General features: G+C 41.7%; 1 protein-coding gene across 4 annotated transcripts in view; it reads left to right on the top strand.

Moving 5' to 3' along the window:
- Shroom4 (shroom family member 4) overlaps positions 1-16,742 on the top strand; it is a 208,701-nt gene that overhangs the window by 162,481 nt on the left and 29,478 nt on the right. For all 4 annotated transcript variants that reach the window (XM_040280777.2, XM_040280798.2, XM_013364435.4 and 1 more), the window contains 2 exons: positions 1,816-4,288; positions 9,645-9,706. In XM_040280777.2, the coding sequence (XP_040136711.2) occupies positions 1,816-4,288; positions 9,645-9,706 (2,535 nt within the window). The remainder of the gene's footprint in view (positions 1-1,815; positions 4,289-9,644; positions 9,707-16,742) is intronic.

Here is a 16,742-nt window from a genome sequence, read left to right as displayed (position 1 = left end):
GTTGTTATTGAAGCAGCTGCTCAGGACACAGCCAACTTTTTGACCAGCTCAGAGCCAAAGTGTTGCTTTCAACTACTTTTTCCTTTCTGCAACTAAATCTTCCCTCCAAGAAGGAATTTCTGTTGAGGAGGCTCAGAGAAACTAACAGTTTTCCCCGACTCAGTGAGTTTATTTGGCATTGGAAGTCAAGGGCTCAGGGCAGAGGCAGGTTTGTTCTAGAATATACCGAAACATATTCTGAGCTTGGCTCCTGTTGGAGTAGGGGTGTGGTTTTGTTCAGCAGGAAGGGTGGTGCGGTGGGCAGCAAGTTCTCTTGCCAACAAGAAATTGATGGATTCCTAGCCCAGAGTACAAGTGAGCAGAGTGACTAAGGGGCAAGGCAGAAAGCAAGAATTAAGAGACACTGACGGAGGCTCTCGTGTGCTGCTGCTCAGCTGTGGGTTTCTGGGCAACAGCATTTCTGAAATCAGCCTGCAACCCCTGGGTTCTAGTCAAAGGAGTTACTGGCATGACTTGGCTCTGTTTGGCTATGTGTTTGGGAAATGGCATTTAAAATTCAAGATCGTGTCCGCTCCTTGATCCCCCTGGTTTGGCTCTGCTGTAAGGGATGAGGGAGTAATGTTTGGGCAGAGGCCACCCTGGTATCAATACTGGTAGTAAAGAGGATGCTGATAATAATAACAACAATTGAGGCAGTGACTACTGCCTTGTAGCAAACCCTTGCTAGGCACCTGAGGTGTTATTTATTATCTGATTTCATCTATACAACAACCCACTGATATAGATATTACTCTTATTCCTGTCTAAAAGAGATTATCAGAGATCTCAGACATTGAATTCATAGAGGCCTGGATTCAAATTGCAGATCTGATTCTTTAAGAGCTTAGTGAACCTCTCTAAGCTTCTGCATTCTCAATTGTAAAGCAGAGGATAGCAATCTCTTCCATTGGGCTTAAATGGACTATTGTAAAGTACCTGGCATATTGTAAGTCCTCAGAAAAGAATGGAGTAGGGCTGTCATTATAGCTTGGTGATAGAGTACTTGCCTAGCATGTGCTAGGCCTTGGATTTCATCCTTAGCACCTAATAAAGTAATAGTAATAACAACAATAATAATAATAATAGAATAGGGGAATGCCTAATTCCTTCCAGTCTATTCCACTAGTTAGAGCTAGGTGATCCTGGCAAAATCACCTTCTCAATAGTACTTTCTTTTGCAGGGCTTGCTTTATAGACATCAGTGGTTCTCAAAAGCATAGGTCTTATATCAGCAGCACCTGAGAAATTCTTAGCTCAGAATCCAGCCAGACCTAAAACTCAAGGATGAAGCCCAGCGGCTGGTGTGGTAATAATACCCACCAGGTGATGCTGGTACACACTCAAGTTTGAGAACTGCTGATTTATGAAATGGTCTGACTGAAATTGAATCAACCCTTTAGGGCCCTTTTTAAATGCTGATACTCCATGAGTGTGTCTCCTGGCAGAGAGCCATATACAGATTCCAAAGGGACAGGGACAACCCAGAAGTAACTCCAGACTTACTCATGGCAAAGAAATAGTGCATAGCCCCCATGTTTTTCTCCCACTTTTAGTTGTAAGGATGTTTGCTCATCTTTCTTCTATATGTCATTTTGTCCCTCCCTATGGCACTCCACTATCCATCTTTTTCTGCATTTCACTTTTTTGCTTTATTGCCCTTTCATTTGTGACATGGGTAGCTCTGGGATGCCTGCCTTCTTTAATGGCAGGGCTGGCCAAGGTAGTAAAGGGATCTGGTGGCTCGGCTAACTAACCAGTGTACCCTGTGTCTTACAGTGACGTGTGTGTGCAGTGGTGTCCCCTCTCCCGGCACTGTAGCACCGAGAAAAGCAGCTCTATTGGCAGCATGGAGAGCCTGGAGCAACCAGGCCAAGCCACCTATGAGGGCCACCTCTTGCCCATTGACCAGAACATGTACCCCAATCAACGTGACTCAGCCTATAGCTCCTTCTCGGCCAGCTCAAATGCATCTGACTGTGCTCTTTCCCTCAGGCCAGAGGAGCCAACCTCCACAGACTGCATCACACAAGGCCCAGGGCCAAGTAAGGTCCCCAATGTCCGGCCTAATGTGGCTGAAACCTCAGGAGGTAGCCAGCGCACCAACGGGGGCCATTTGACGTCGTCTCGCTCACAGGAAGGCCACCACCCAGGGTCTGCCAAGGGGGTCAGGGGCCCACCACAACCTCCAGTGAGGCGGGACAGTCTTCAGGCCTCCAGAGCCCAACTTCTCAATGGAGAGCAGAGCAGGGCTTCTGAGCCTGTGGATTCCTTGCAACAGAAGGAGAAAGTGAATTTAGAGACAATGATGGTTCCCAGGAACCCTAACAGGTTCTGCTGCCTCAGTGGACAAGAGCAAATGACAAAGGAGGGCCATCAGAACTGTGAACTCAGCCAGTCTCCCGAAGCCAGCCAGCAGGGCTCTGAACATCTACTGACAGAGGCTTCAGCCAATGTTCTTGGTTCCCCCAAAGCCTGTGAGAAAGCTTCCAGCAGAGTTTCTAGCCCACTCAGTGAGGCTTCAGCAGAGCTACCTAAGACTTCCTCCTTTGGCCACTTTCCACACCTCACAGGACCCACAGGGCATCGCCACAGTGCCCCTGAACAGCTGCTGGCATCCCACCTGCAGCATGTGCACCTCGATTCCAGGGACAGCAAAGGGACAGAGCTTCCCACTGGGCAGGATGGACACCAGTGGACTTTGTCCCCTTTGCACAACAGCCACAAAGGGAAGAAAATTCCATGTTCCCCTCCAGGAGGAACCCAGGACCAGCCCAGCAAAGAAAGAAAAACCAGGCCAATGGAAGATAGGCCTTTGGGTTCAGGACATCAGAGCCAAAGCAGTTGTACACATGGAGAGACTGATGGACACCCTCCAGAACAAGGTTTCTTAGACCCAAGCAGAGCAAGCAAAGCAGGCAGTGAATTGGCCAGCCAGCAGCCCTCTGCCTCTGGCTCTATCGTTCAAACCAGAGATTGTTCTTCAAGTGCTAAAGTAGCTAGCAGCAAAGAGACAACTGAAGAAGAGGACAGTGAGCCCAAAGAATGTGGCCGGGTGGGCGGTAGGCGAAGTGGAGGTCCCCGGGGTCGCTCAATCCAGAATCGGCGGAAAAGTGAGCGCTTCGCTACCAATCTGCGCAATGAAATTCAGAGGAGGAAGGCTCAGCTTCAGAAGAGCAAAGGCCCCTTGTCACAGCTGTGTGACACTAAGGAGCAAGTGGAAGAGACCCAGGAGCCTCCTGAAAGTCCTCCACTCCCTGCCTCTAACTCAGCTCTTCTATCTTCATATAAAAAACCCCCTAGCCCCAGAGATAAACTCTTCAACAAAAGCATGATACTCAGGGCTCGGTCTTCAGAGTGCCTCAGCCAAGCTCCTGAGAGCCACGAATCTAGGATAGGCCCGGAGGGACAAAAAAGCCCTGGCCGGAGGTCTGGCCAGTCCTCTTTGGGCCTAAACTCCTGGTGGAAAGCCTCTGACACATCCTCAGACTCTGAGAAAGCAAATGCTCATCATGGAGTCCATGGAGGTCATTGGAGATGGTCTCCAGAGCATAACCTGCAGCCACATGTGGCACTAGCCATGGAAGGCCCTTCCAGCCCAGGTGACAACAAGGAATTGAAGACTTCTCCTGTCCAAGCTGGGGAGGAAGCCATCCTTTTGCCCTTTGCAGACAGAAGAAGGTTCTTTGAAGAGAGCAGCAAATCCTTATCCACATCTCATTTGCCAGGTTTAACCACTCAGAGCAACAAGACTTTTAGCCAGAGACCAAAACCTATAGACCCCAACTTTCAGTCAATGAGCTCCAGCTATCGGGAATTGAGGCGCCATCCCATGGACCAGTCATATCACTCCACAGAACAACCGTATCATGCCACAGATCAACCATTTCATTCCATGTCACCCCTTCAGTCAGAAACTCCTACTTACTCAGAATGCTTTGCAAGCAAAGGTCTAGAAAATTCCATGTGTTGTAAGCCACTGCACTGTGGTGATTTTGATTACCACAGGACCTGCTCTTACTCCTGCAGTGTTCAGGGAGCTGTAGTCCATGACCCTTGCATTTATTGTTCTGGGGAAATCTGTCCCGCCTTGCTAAAGAGAAATATGATGTCCAACTGCTACAACTGCAGGTACCACCACCACCAGTGTATCCGGTGTTCTGCTTGCTATCATAATCCTCAGCACAGTACTCTTGAGGACAGCAGCTTGGCACCTGGCAACGCTTGGAATCCCAGGAAGCCACCAGTGCAGGTGAGGACCTGGTTCTAGAGTGGGTGAACTTCATTATTGTCTGAAACTAGAACCTTGAAAATATGATAGCTGTAATTCCTGGTAATGAGATAGCCGTTGTTTCCACCAGATGGTTACTTAGTAACCTTGGGCAAGACCCTTAGCCACCAACATCTTAACACACCTGCGCATCTTGAGAGTTAGATACAGTAACTTTTGGTTCACAAAATGAACAGGACTGGGATTCTATCCTGTGAAATTGGAATCTGGATGACCTTAAGTGAGTCATTCAGCTACCACAATTTGAAGCTGTTTCTTCTTCTTCTTCTTCTTCTTCTTCTTCTTCTTCTTCTTCTTCTTCTTCTTCTTCTTCTTCTTCTTCTTCTTCCTTCTTCCTTCTTCCTTCTTCCTTCTTCCTTCTTCCTTCTTCCTTCTTCTTTTCCTCCTCCTCCTCCTCCTCCTCCTCCTGGGGTCACACCTAGGGGTGCTTAACCACTAAGTCACATCCCTAGCCTTTTTTATTTTTTTTTATTTTGAGACAGGGTCTTGCCAAGTTGCTCAAGCCTCACTAAGTTGCTGAGGCTGGTCTTAAACCTCTATCCCCTTGCCTCAGCCTTCTGAGCCACTGGGATTACAGGTGTGCACCACAGAACCTGGCTAAGTTTCATGATTTTTTTAAAAGGGAAAATAATGTTTATTTCCAGTAGTAAGAAAAATCTTATCACCTCATCTCCAATGCAGAAGAAAATCATGGCTGCCTCATGGATCCATTCTGAGGAGAACCCAAGAGCAGTTTATAGAGTGCTAGGCCCAGGGCATGATACAGAGCAGCACTAACTGCCTTTAATTTCCTATTTTAAAATTATTTGATGCTGCAAAATTGGAGACCCAGGTCTAAACTGTGTCTATTGGAGACCCATGTCTAAACTGTCTGGTGTTCTGCCCTGGTCATGACCTATCACTCTAACACAAGGCCTTACCATCCCCCAGGGTTCTTCTGGGAGGACCTCCTAAGTCCTTACCCACCCATTCACTGCCAGATTCCTTCCCCCATGACATCCCTAGTGACACATTTTGGCTGTTAAACCAGAAGTCCATTCCTGTGTCAAATTGTTGTTCATAGCAGACCTTTGAAATGACTTTTAATGTTTGAAAATGCTTAATATGTATTATTTGAAGAAAGGAACTTCAGGAAAGAAAGAAGCCTTATACAAAAGAGTACAGACCCTACAATTTCTTTTATATGAAGTTCTCTGATAGCTGTTCCTAAGGGGAAAATTTCATAGCAGGGCTTAGAAATGGGATATGGCTCAGCAATGGGCTGGAAAAGGATATGGGAACATGTTCTATCTATAACTAGATAAAGTTTAGAGTTACACAGGTGTATTCACCAAAACTCAAAAAATGTGCACTTAATATCTGTGCCTGTCATGGGAAGTAAGTTTTACCTAAAAAAATATTATAAGTGACTATCAAACTTGCTTTTGAAGTATAGTGATATGTACAAGTCTTTTTATAGCTTTGAAATCTTAGATATTTTGTTATACCTGTCCCTAAGATGTCATGGGTTTTGATGCTACTGTAAACAGTATTGCTTTATTGATGTCAATTGAAAATTCTTTGTCACTACCCTATAGAAATGCAATTATTGGTCTTGTGTCCTGCAACCTTGCCAAAGTCACTGATTAATTGTAGTTGCTTTTTGGTAGGTTATAAAATATTTTGTACATAAGCAATCATGTTATCTGTGAATGGAAAGAATGTTATATCATCCTTTCCAACATGTGCCCTTTCATGGTGGAGAAAGGAGCCTTATTGCACTGTCAAGACCTCCAATGCAGTGTTTAGAGGAAGTGGCTGGGGCAGACATTGTTGCTTTGTTCTTAATCTTTCATTGTTAATGTTAGTTATATACTTTTATTGTAGATACCTTAATCAGGTTGAGGAAATACCCTCTGATTCTTGGTTTCAGAGGGTCTTTATCAGGAGCAGATGTTGGATATTTTTAAAAGCTTTTTCTGTATCTATTGAGATGACCATATATTTTTTTTCCCATTTTGTATACTGGTATGGGTGAATTATGTTGATTGGTTTTTAAAGTAGGAACTAATGTAGCATTGCCAGGATAAAATCCACTTGGTCATGATGTAGTATCCTTTTTATATGTCACTAGATTTGATTTGTAGGTATTTTGTTAAAGATTTTTCTGTGTTTATCAGGGATTTTAGACTGATAAACCTTTGTCTGGTCTCTGTATCAAAGTAATGCTGGCCTTAAAGAATGAGCTGGGTAGTATTATCTTCCCTTATATTTTCAGAAAGAGTTCATATAAAATTGGTAATATTTCTTCCAGAAATGTCTGGTAGAATTCATCATCAAAGCCATCAGGGCCTGGTGTTGTCTTTGTGGGAAGGTTTTAAGTGACAAATTTAATTTACTTCACAGATAGAATAGGATCAATTAGGTTATTTATTTCTTCTTCAGTGTGTTTTGGTAGTTTGTGGCTTTTAAGGAGTGTGTCCATTTCATTTAAGTTTTCAAATTTGGGGGGAATGAAATTGTTGTAACTTACTTTGAAATGTATCAAGAATTTAAGATGGACTGGTAGATGGATAGAAGAATAAACAGATACAATAAGGCAATTGTAGCAAAATGCTAATTGGAAAATCAAAATGATGAGTATATGCGTGCTTTCTATACACTATAAACTCCTTTCAGCTTTTCAAAATATTCACAATGTTGAAAAAAAGGAAAAGAGGAACTAGAAGGGTCCTGAAGCTAGAACCAGATTTCCTGGATTCAAATTCCCTCCCCAGAATTCACAGTGCCTAAACATTCCCATATCAAAATGGAGTCCATAGCAGCACCTACTTCAAAAGTTGGTGGTGAGGATTAAATGATGTCATGTGTGTAAGGCATTTAGAACAGTGACTGCCAGACAGTGATTAACTTATAAGGCAGCTATTAAGGTAAAGAGAGAGTTTGGATTAGCTTGAGAGATTTTGGCTAAAAGAAGGACTCACAAAGTTGATGATAGAGAAAAGGGGCCAAAGACAAGCAGGAAGTGAGGAGATGGTGGCTGTAGAGATGTCAGCTCAAGACCAGTGACTCTTTAAGGAAAGGAGGTGTAATTGGCAGGTGCAGAATTGGCAGCAGCAATGTAGGTGAGCCTGTGCCTATACCATGCTTTTCCTTTTGTCCTTGGGGGTGAGGGACACATTGGGTTCCTAGTGCCTGTTAGACTGGTCAAGCAGGTCTGCTTAGACGTTAGCCTTTCAAACACATGGTTGGCTATCTAGGAGTTACTCTGTGCCTATTTCTATCCCTGCCACCTAAACCTTCTACCCCAACCATGCAGGACCTGGGGAGAACTTGCAGCTTGAGTTAAGAAACTCCAGCTCTAGTGACAAAGGTAGTTGTGGTGGCTCTCTGAAGTTAGATCTGACATCTTGCTCCTTCTGCCCCTGGAGAAGGTCAGGGTGCTAATAAGCTCTTATTCAGTGTTATTAGGAGAACTGCAAACAGCACACATTCACATCCCATATCTCATGCCAGTTAGTTTTGCATACATTGTTAGATGATTTCACTTAATACTAGTATGAGATAATTTATAATAGGATCTTCATTTTATGGGAAAGGAAACTGAGGCTCAGAGAGGTCATACATCTCAGAAGTGGCAGAGATGGGATTTGAATGACATAGTAGTAAGTGATATTTGAGAGCCCACTGGGCACCAGATATATCATTCCAGGTGCCCTGGATGTATCAACTCATTGAGACCTCAAGCAATTAAGAAATAAGTTCTCTTTTGCTACTAGATAGCTGGGGAAATGCAGAGAGAAGTTGAAGTTACCTGGCTAGTGAAGGGCAGGTGTGGGATCTGAAGCCATATTATGTAGTTTCAGAGGCCAAGTTCCTAAGTATGCCACACTGCTCCTCCATAATCTGATCACATATTACAGGGTATGGACAGGAAGCCCTACCTCCCACTGTGGCTGAACAAATTGTGGTATCTATTGGCATCTATATGGTATATATATGGGCATCTCACAAGATTGTTGAGGCACAGTCTGAGGTACAAGTGATTAGAGATTCTCTGATATCCCTGATATGGGTAAGGACTGCTTTGGTCTTTTAAAAAGCCAGAACCAGGAAACAAACCTCATCTTTATCTGTGACTACTAACATCCAAAACCTTCCACATGCCAACCACTGTGCTAGGTATTCTCTGTACTTCTCATTTAATTCTCACTTCTGGCAACCCAGCAAGACTAGATAGCAGAATCCCTATGTGCCAGATAGGAAACTGAGTTCCAGAGAGGTGGCAGAACTTCCCTCAAATAATACTGCTAATAAGTGTCTTAGCCAATATGTCTGACACCAAAGAACTATGTTTGCTCTACTTTACCAGGCGTCTGAACCCCAAAAGGGAAGCCTACTTGGGCAAAAGTAATAAAATTTTCAATGGGACTAATAATGATAATGTTGGGAAAAAGGAATTTGGAAGATCAGTGATGTTTAGGGAAAACTGTCATCCCCATTGAGCAAGCTCTGAGTCTAGGCCCTGGGTCCTGGATACAAAATTTGGACAGGCCTGAAAGGCAATTTTGCATTCTGTTTAGAGTTAGAATAGGACAACAGGGACTTTTTTTTTTAAACAAATGGCACATTCGTTATGACTTGGCCTGGGAGGAAAATAGCTGCTTGGTCATAACCCTTAAGAAAAAAAAAGTCCAGTGTAGAAACTACTCCTGTAGAGTTGGGACGATGGCATCTGACATTTATATTCCCCACAGATGAGCCAACCTCAGTTCCTGCCATTGGGTGAGCAGAGGAAAAAGAGCCTCTGCAGGACAGGGGTGTGCTGGCATGCCTGCCTCCCTCTGCCCACCCTGGGGGAGGGTTGGTGCAGCAGAAGCTCCCACCCTCAAAGCCCACTCAAGGCCAGAGCTTCCAAGAAGATGCTTTCTGTATTGGAAGAGGCAGGAGGAGCAAGAAGGTTCATCTAGGAGAATAAACAAAAAGACCTCCATCCCTCAATGCTGGCAAGAGCCAGAGCAAACAGCAAACATGCTAAACTGGTTTTCAAGGTGGTTTGGGAGGGAGTGCAGAAAGAGGGAAATGCAGTATTTCTAGACTACAGCGTTCAGGTCCCTGAGTGCTCTCTGAGTCTCTGCATGCCTGCAGCAGCTCAGCAGGCCTCCTGATAGAAAGGCAGCCTTCCAGGTACATATTTCAGTAGCCTGCCTAGGACTGTAGATGATACCAACTGCGGTGACCTGGCCAGGGACAAGGTCCTGACTGCCTCACTGTTTTGAAACCATCTAGCTACCTGGTTGTTCAGAGTTCCTTAACTTATCAGAATTTTGCTTTGCAGGAATTTCCTGGGGACAAATGGAAATCAATAACAGGAAACAGAAAGACCAGCCAGTCAGGGAGGTAAGTGACCTCTCAGGGATTTGGGATGAGTTAGTGCCTCTGAGGCTTCAACAGAAATTGCTAAGATCTTCATTCATTGTGCTTAGTTTCCTTTGAGGAAACTGGTCTGGTATCCACACCAAGGACTTGGTGCCAGAGATGTAATCCAGCCTGCTCCCCAACCCCCTGATAGCTGGATACAGAACCGATTGTGTGCTAGAACATTTTGGAATACAGAGGAGTCAGGTAGTATATTGTGAGGCATTATGCCCATTAGCTTAAAGGCCTGAGGCAGCCCTCACCATGTCCAAGGACATTTGGGATAAAACTGCTGAAAGAAATGTGAAGGCATAAATTGTGCCTGCCTTGACATTGGCCGTGGGGCAGTTGGAACAGGCAGAGAGGAGGGAGGACTGTCTAGGTACTGTGGTGCCTTTGCCCCACAGTTGTTTGGGGCACCTGTTTCTTGGGTTCTGCCACCTTTCTTTTAATGAGACTCATTGAAAACTTAAAGTCTGCTCATTAAAAGTCTGGGGCCAGATCATGTGGACTGTAGGTTATAATTCCTGGAGGAAAACAGGGATATTTTTTTATGAATGGGGCATGTGGTTTGGAATAAAGAGAAAAGAGCTGCTTTTCCTTAAGGAAAAAAATGCCCAGTGTGGAAAGTCTACCACTGTAACATGGGGCTCATGGCACCGGGCACTCATGTTCCTTAGAGATGAGGTGCTCTAAGTGACTGCCCTAAGTCACTATGAGATACAGGCAGTTGCCATCTCCCGGCTAAAGCTCTTTTAGGTAAAAATTTCACATACTCTTTCAGCCAGTTTTTTCTCAACTGAAATGATACAAAGGGCACTTAAATTGTATTGATTCTTAACTCGAACTCCAAAATAAACAAGAGTACAAGCTGTGCTCTGTTCTCCAAGGTGAAGGTACCAAGAGAGAGGACTAGAATCTAAGGCTTCTGATCCCTGAAGAGTCTAGAGTTCATTCTAGGTTTCTGTATTATTCCCTGTGATTTGATGGCATGGTTAGGAATTATTTTGCTTTTTCTTTGACTCCAAAGTCTGGGAAACCTGTTCGTTTTCTGGTTGGCAATGGGAAATTGGGGAACCCAATATATGTGGATCATCTACTAAGCACAAAGCACTGGACTGAATCTTTTGACAACCATAGTTTCTTTTGTTGCCCATTTTGTAGGTGAGATCCAGAGAAAAGTCATATAACTTAGCTGAGGTTACAGAGCTAGCAAGTGATGGAACTAGATTTCAAACAAATGTTTGTATGGCCCGAAACTCATGCTTTTTTCCATTCTGCCTGCTTCAATTAGGACCCCTAAGAAAACCTTTCAAACAGATCCCTGGTATCATTCTCAGGGGTCTAGGTCTTGGGTGGAGATTCTGTGGGATTTGGGGGGATACCCTTGATTCTCCAGCTCTAGGCTGACTTGTACCATGTCCTTGTGGAAATCACTTCAATCTAGCAAGCCTGCCAAGATTCCTATATTAGACTGAGACCCTTGAGAGGGAAGACCATGTCTTAGATATGGACATAGCCACATTCTCTGTGTCTGACAATAATGCTAACATTTCTTAAATTCAGTTCTTTGTTCTAGGCACCATTCAAAGCATTTTACCAGTATTTATCTCTCTGACCTTATGGGGTAGGTACTTATTAGTTTCTCCTTTTGACATAACAAAGTAAGTCTCACAGCTAGTAAGTTGACTAGATCCAGTCAGTCTAGCTTCAGAGACACTATAGTGCATGACAGTAATTCTCTGAAATGGTTCTCTTGCTGCCTAGTGAAATGAAGTAAGAGGACTTTATTTAAAACCTGCCGTATATTCTGAATTTTGGTAGGCAAGGTGGGAAATACTAGTGAAAGAGCAGCAAGACACATAGGACCTGCTCACAGCTTCAGCAAGGAAGACCAATCCACTGAAAGTTCAACAGCAATGATGATAATAATATATTACCACTTGCAAAACGACCTATGAGCCATGAACGGAATAACACATGTTATGTAATGTTTTATGTTCCCTACAATTCTTCCAGGTAGGTATTATTACACTATGACCGCGAGTCCCAGATTTGAGACTGTGAGACAGAAAACACCTGGGGAGTTTGAAGAATGATGATGGGGAGCTGGGCTGGGTTGTGGCTCAGTGGTAGAGTGCTTGCTTAGCACATATGAGACACTGGGTTTGATCCTCAGCACCACATGAAATAAATAAGGTATTATGTCCATCTACAACTAAAAATATTTTTTTTAAAGAAAAACAGGGAGCTAGTTGGACATCACCCTCAGGGAGTTTGATTCAGCAGGTGTGGAATGAGGCTCAATATTTCCTTTTCTAACAAGCTCTCGGGGTGATGCTAATGCAGCTGGTCCTGGGATCACACTTTGAGAAATACTAACTCAGATGAAGAAGCTGAAGTTCAGGGAGGCTAAGTAATCTACTCAATGTCTCACAGGCAGGAAAGAGGCAAGCTCATACTTAAGCCCAGATTTTACTTACACAATTGACGGAAGATGAAGCCTTGTAAAATACAGGGTTTCAACAAGATGCTCCTGGCACATGTTAAAGGGTCAGTACATTATAAGTATTATTGTGCCTTGTGTAAATTCACTATAAGGCCAAGAAACTGAAGGTTAGGAACTACAGGATGAAAGGCCCATAGAGAAGACTAAAGCAGAGTATGTTGGAAGAAACAACATCACTGGTTGAGTTTTGGCCTTCAGTTAGTCCTACCTGAGTTCAAATCCAAGTTCTTCTAATTACTAGCCATGTGGCCTTGACAAGTGCCTCCCCTCCTCTCCCAGTCTCTTTTTTCCCTCCTTCCCTCCCTCCTTCTTCTCTCTCTCTATATATCTCTTTCTCCCCTCATTTGCAAAATGGGATAAGAGTACCTTTAATCAAATGATTGTTGAGTCTTAAATGAGTTTATATATGTAAACTCTTGAGAACAAAATCTGGCACTAGAGACCCTTGGCAAGTTTTAGTTGTGATACTAAGGAGAAGCAAGAGGAACTTCAGCAGCAATAAGATAAGAAAGGTGACTAGTAAAACCTTGGACCAGGAGGGGTAGCCCTTCAGAACTAGATAGGATCACAAACATGGGCGCAATTAAAGATCACCGATCAACAAATAGTGCTAAGGTAGAGTTAGATAGGAGTAAGAAATTCTGGGGTACTATTACACCATATGGTGATTACAGATAAGCATAATGAATTGTGCATTTCAAGAAGCTACAAGAAAGGATTTGGAAGGTTTTCATTATAAAGAACTGATAAATGTTTGAGGAAATAGCTACGTTTAACATGATTTCAACAGTATGCAATGCGTATGTGTATCAAACATTGCATGGCACGCATTAATATGTACTTTTATGTTTTTATGTATCAGATTAAAAAATAAATTGAGAGACTGAGGCTGTAGCTCAGTGGTAGAGCATTTGCGTATCACACAAGAGGCCCTGGGTTTGATCCCCAGCACTAGAAAAAATTTAATGAATTAACATTAATTAGAAGATCAACCATCAGGTAAGTGACTTCATAAATGTGGTACCTTAGGGAACTTGGCAGTATTTGCAGCCTAGATGGCTTGAAGTGAGACCAGTTGTGGCAATGATACAGGCATGGAAGAGTGTGGCATGGCTTAGACTGGGGAAGTACAGATACAATAGAAACGGAGCAGAAGACATAGATAAATATGTGAGATATTTGGGGAGAAAAAGTTTGTTTTGATGAAAACAATATTACAGGAAATTAAAAACAGAAGAATAAGGAGACTTGTTCCTACCACCTTAGCACTCTGATTATTTTCATTTCCCTGCCTGCATCATCTATAGGTATGGAGATTATTTTTGGCATGGTTATAATAACTATGTAGATGTGCTTTCCTGTGGCCTGATTTCCCCGACCAAACTGCATTATGCAGTATGGCAAACAATTTTTCATGCTGCTATACAGACTCCCTCAATATTAGTGGCTATATAATATTTCACCAGCTTAATGTGTTCTAATTTGCTTAATCATTCCTAAATTGTTGGGTAATTAGGTTGTTTCCAATTTCTTGCTATTATAATGTAATGCTGCAGAAACATTTTGAATAGCAATAGCCTTTTTCTCATTTTGAATTATCTCATTAAAAACAATTATCTGGAGTTGGGATTACTAGTTCAAAGAATATGAACATTCTTATAGTTCTTTGTAGATTTCACCAAATTGCTTTCCCCAGGAAGGGTTTTTACACTGCCATTAGCAATATATGAGGATAAGTTTCCCCTAAATTTTGCCATCATTGAAAATTTTCTTTTTGTAATGCAATAGGTGTAAATGGTACCTATTACTATTTTAATTTACTTACTTTGATCATTCTACTTTGAACATTTTTCATGTGTTTAATATTAGTATTGCTTTTCCTGAGAATTGTCTGTTCAGATTACTTGCTCACAAATGTGTAACATCTTTTGAGAGATAAACAGAGAAAAACTTGGTGACTAGAGCTTTGGAGGAAACAGGAGATAAGTCTAAAATAACTCTGATCTCTGGTGACTTAGAGAAAGTTGCTAACATATATGGGGCGATCAATAAATGGGAGCTAGTTTGGTGGGGAAAGTAAGTTAGAAATGGCATATGTTGTAGTTGAAGTTAGTGAGATATACAAGTGAGTTCTTTTTTGGAGGGAGTACTCAGCAGGTAGGATGAGGGAGACAAGCCAGACAAGGAAACTGAAGGATCAAGCAGTAGAAGTAATAGAAAGAGAAATCTGTGAATGTACTACCATCATAGAACATAGAGATGACCATTAATAGTTTTGACAGTATGAAATCACAAGTTATTTTCTTTTAATTTTTTTAAATTTTAATTTGTTATATATGACAACAGGATGCATTAAAATTCATATTACACATATAGAGCACAATTTTTCATATCTCTAGTTGTACACAAAGTAGAGTCACATCTTTCATGTCTTCATACATGTACTAAGGGTAATGATGACCATTGCATTCCACCATCTTTCCTACCCCTCTGACCTCTTCCTTCCCCTCCCTCCTCTTTTCCCCTTTGCCCTATCTAGAGTTCATTTAATCCCCTCCCCTATGCAGTATATTATGGATCAGCATCCTGAAATCAGAGAAATCATTCAGCATTTGATTTGGGGGGGTTGGCTAATGCTGATGGCACAGTTGTCTATAAGGGTGAAGCATAAAGAAGAAATGCAAACAGCTCTACATATCATAATTTCACCTGTTTTCAGTGTACAATTATATCATTTGCTGGTGAATGGATGGAACTGGAGACCATCACGCTAAGTGAAATAAGCCAGACTCAGAAAGTCAAAGGTCATGAACTCCCATTTTTACCCCATATACAGATCGCAGAATCACATCTGTTACACATCCATGTTCATAATCCACTTGAATCAAATGTATGAAATATGATATGTCAAGAGCTTTGTAATGTTTTGAACAACTAATAATAAAAATAATAATAAACAACTAAAAAAAGAAAGTCAAGGGTCAAATGTTTTCCTCTCATATGCAGAAGCTAGAGAGAAAAAATGATTTAAAAAGAGGAGGAGGGATCTTATGAAAATACAAGGGAGAACAGTGGCATTGAGGAAAGGGAATAAAGGGGAAGGAAAAGGGATAGGAAAGGGGAGAAACAGCAGAATGAAATTAACTAAACTATACTATGTGTGTATATGAACATCTCACAGTAAATTCTACTTTTACATATAAATATAATGCACCAATTAAAAAATAAATAAATTAAAAATAAAAAGACTTCTGGTAAATTTACAGTGACATGCAGTCATCACCACAATCCAATTTTAGACCATTTCTATCAGTGTAAAACAGATCCCTTATACCCATTTGAAGCCACTCACCATGTAAACCCTTAACCTCAAGCAATCACTAATTTGCTTTCTGTCTTTATAGATTTGCCATTTCAGTACAGTTCCCATAAATGGAATCATACAAAATGTGGGTTTTGGTTTCTGATGTCTTTCATTTGGCATGATGCTGTAGTAGGTCATCCATGTTATAGAATGTTTCAGTACTTTATTCTTTTTTATTGCCAACTAATATTTCATTGCATGGTTAGATAGCCTTTTGTTCGTTCATTCATCCCTTAAGAGACATCTGGGCTGTTTTCACCTTTTGGCTATTGTGAATATTACTATTACAGGCATTCATATACAGGATTATGTGTAGACATGTTTTCAACTCTTTGGTGTACACTCAGGAGTTGAATTTCTGGGCCGTATGGTAATTTTGCATTTAACTTTTTGAGGAACTAACTGTTTTCCAAAGCAGCTGTACCATTTATATTCCCACCCACAATGTAGGAGGGACCTCATTTCTTTTCTCTGATTTTAATAATATGATGTTTTACTGTGTACTTTTAAAAAATGTTTTAAATGAAGAATGTTTAAAAAGACACTTATGGGCTGGGGTTGTGGCTTAGTGGTAGAGCATTTGCCTAGCATGTGTGAGGCATTGGATTTGAGCCTTGGCAAATAATAATAATAATAATAATAATAACAACAACAACAATAAATTTAAACATTAAAAATGCTTCAAAAGAAATTGACTAGAGAGCTTGGGCTGTAGCTCAGTGATAGAACACTTGCCTAGCATGGGTGATGCACTGGGTTCAATCCTCAGCATCACATAAAAGTAAATAAACAAAATAAAGGTGTTGTGTCCATCTACAACTAAAAAAAATTAAAAATAAAAAAGTTGACTAGAGAAAGAAAGGGAAAACTGGGGACATGTGAGTTTAATTTAGTGATTTTTAAAATGTGTTTCCAGGCTCAGTGATCTCAATATTACCCAAGAACTTGTTAAAAAATTAAGAATTGTAATGCAAAAATAAATAAATATTACCAAAAATAAAAAAAGAGTTCTAACTCAGTCTTTAATAAAGAGCTGTTTTGAGGGAAAAAATAAAATGAAAACTCTTAGGCCCTGCTCAGACCTACTGAATCAGAAAGTGGGGATGTGAGCAGCAATCTGTGTTTTCTTAAGCCCTCTAGACAAT

Source organism: Ictidomys tridecemlineatus, chromosome X (genome assembly GCF_052094955.1).
Source record: "Ictidomys tridecemlineatus isolate mIctTri1 chromosome X, mIctTri1.hap1, whole genome shotgun sequence".
Lineage (NCBI taxonomy): Eukaryota > Metazoa > Chordata > Mammalia > Rodentia > Sciuridae > Ictidomys > Ictidomys tridecemlineatus.
Note: the sequence above shows the minus strand (reverse complement) of the source record. Positions and strands in the feature narration are given on the sequence as shown.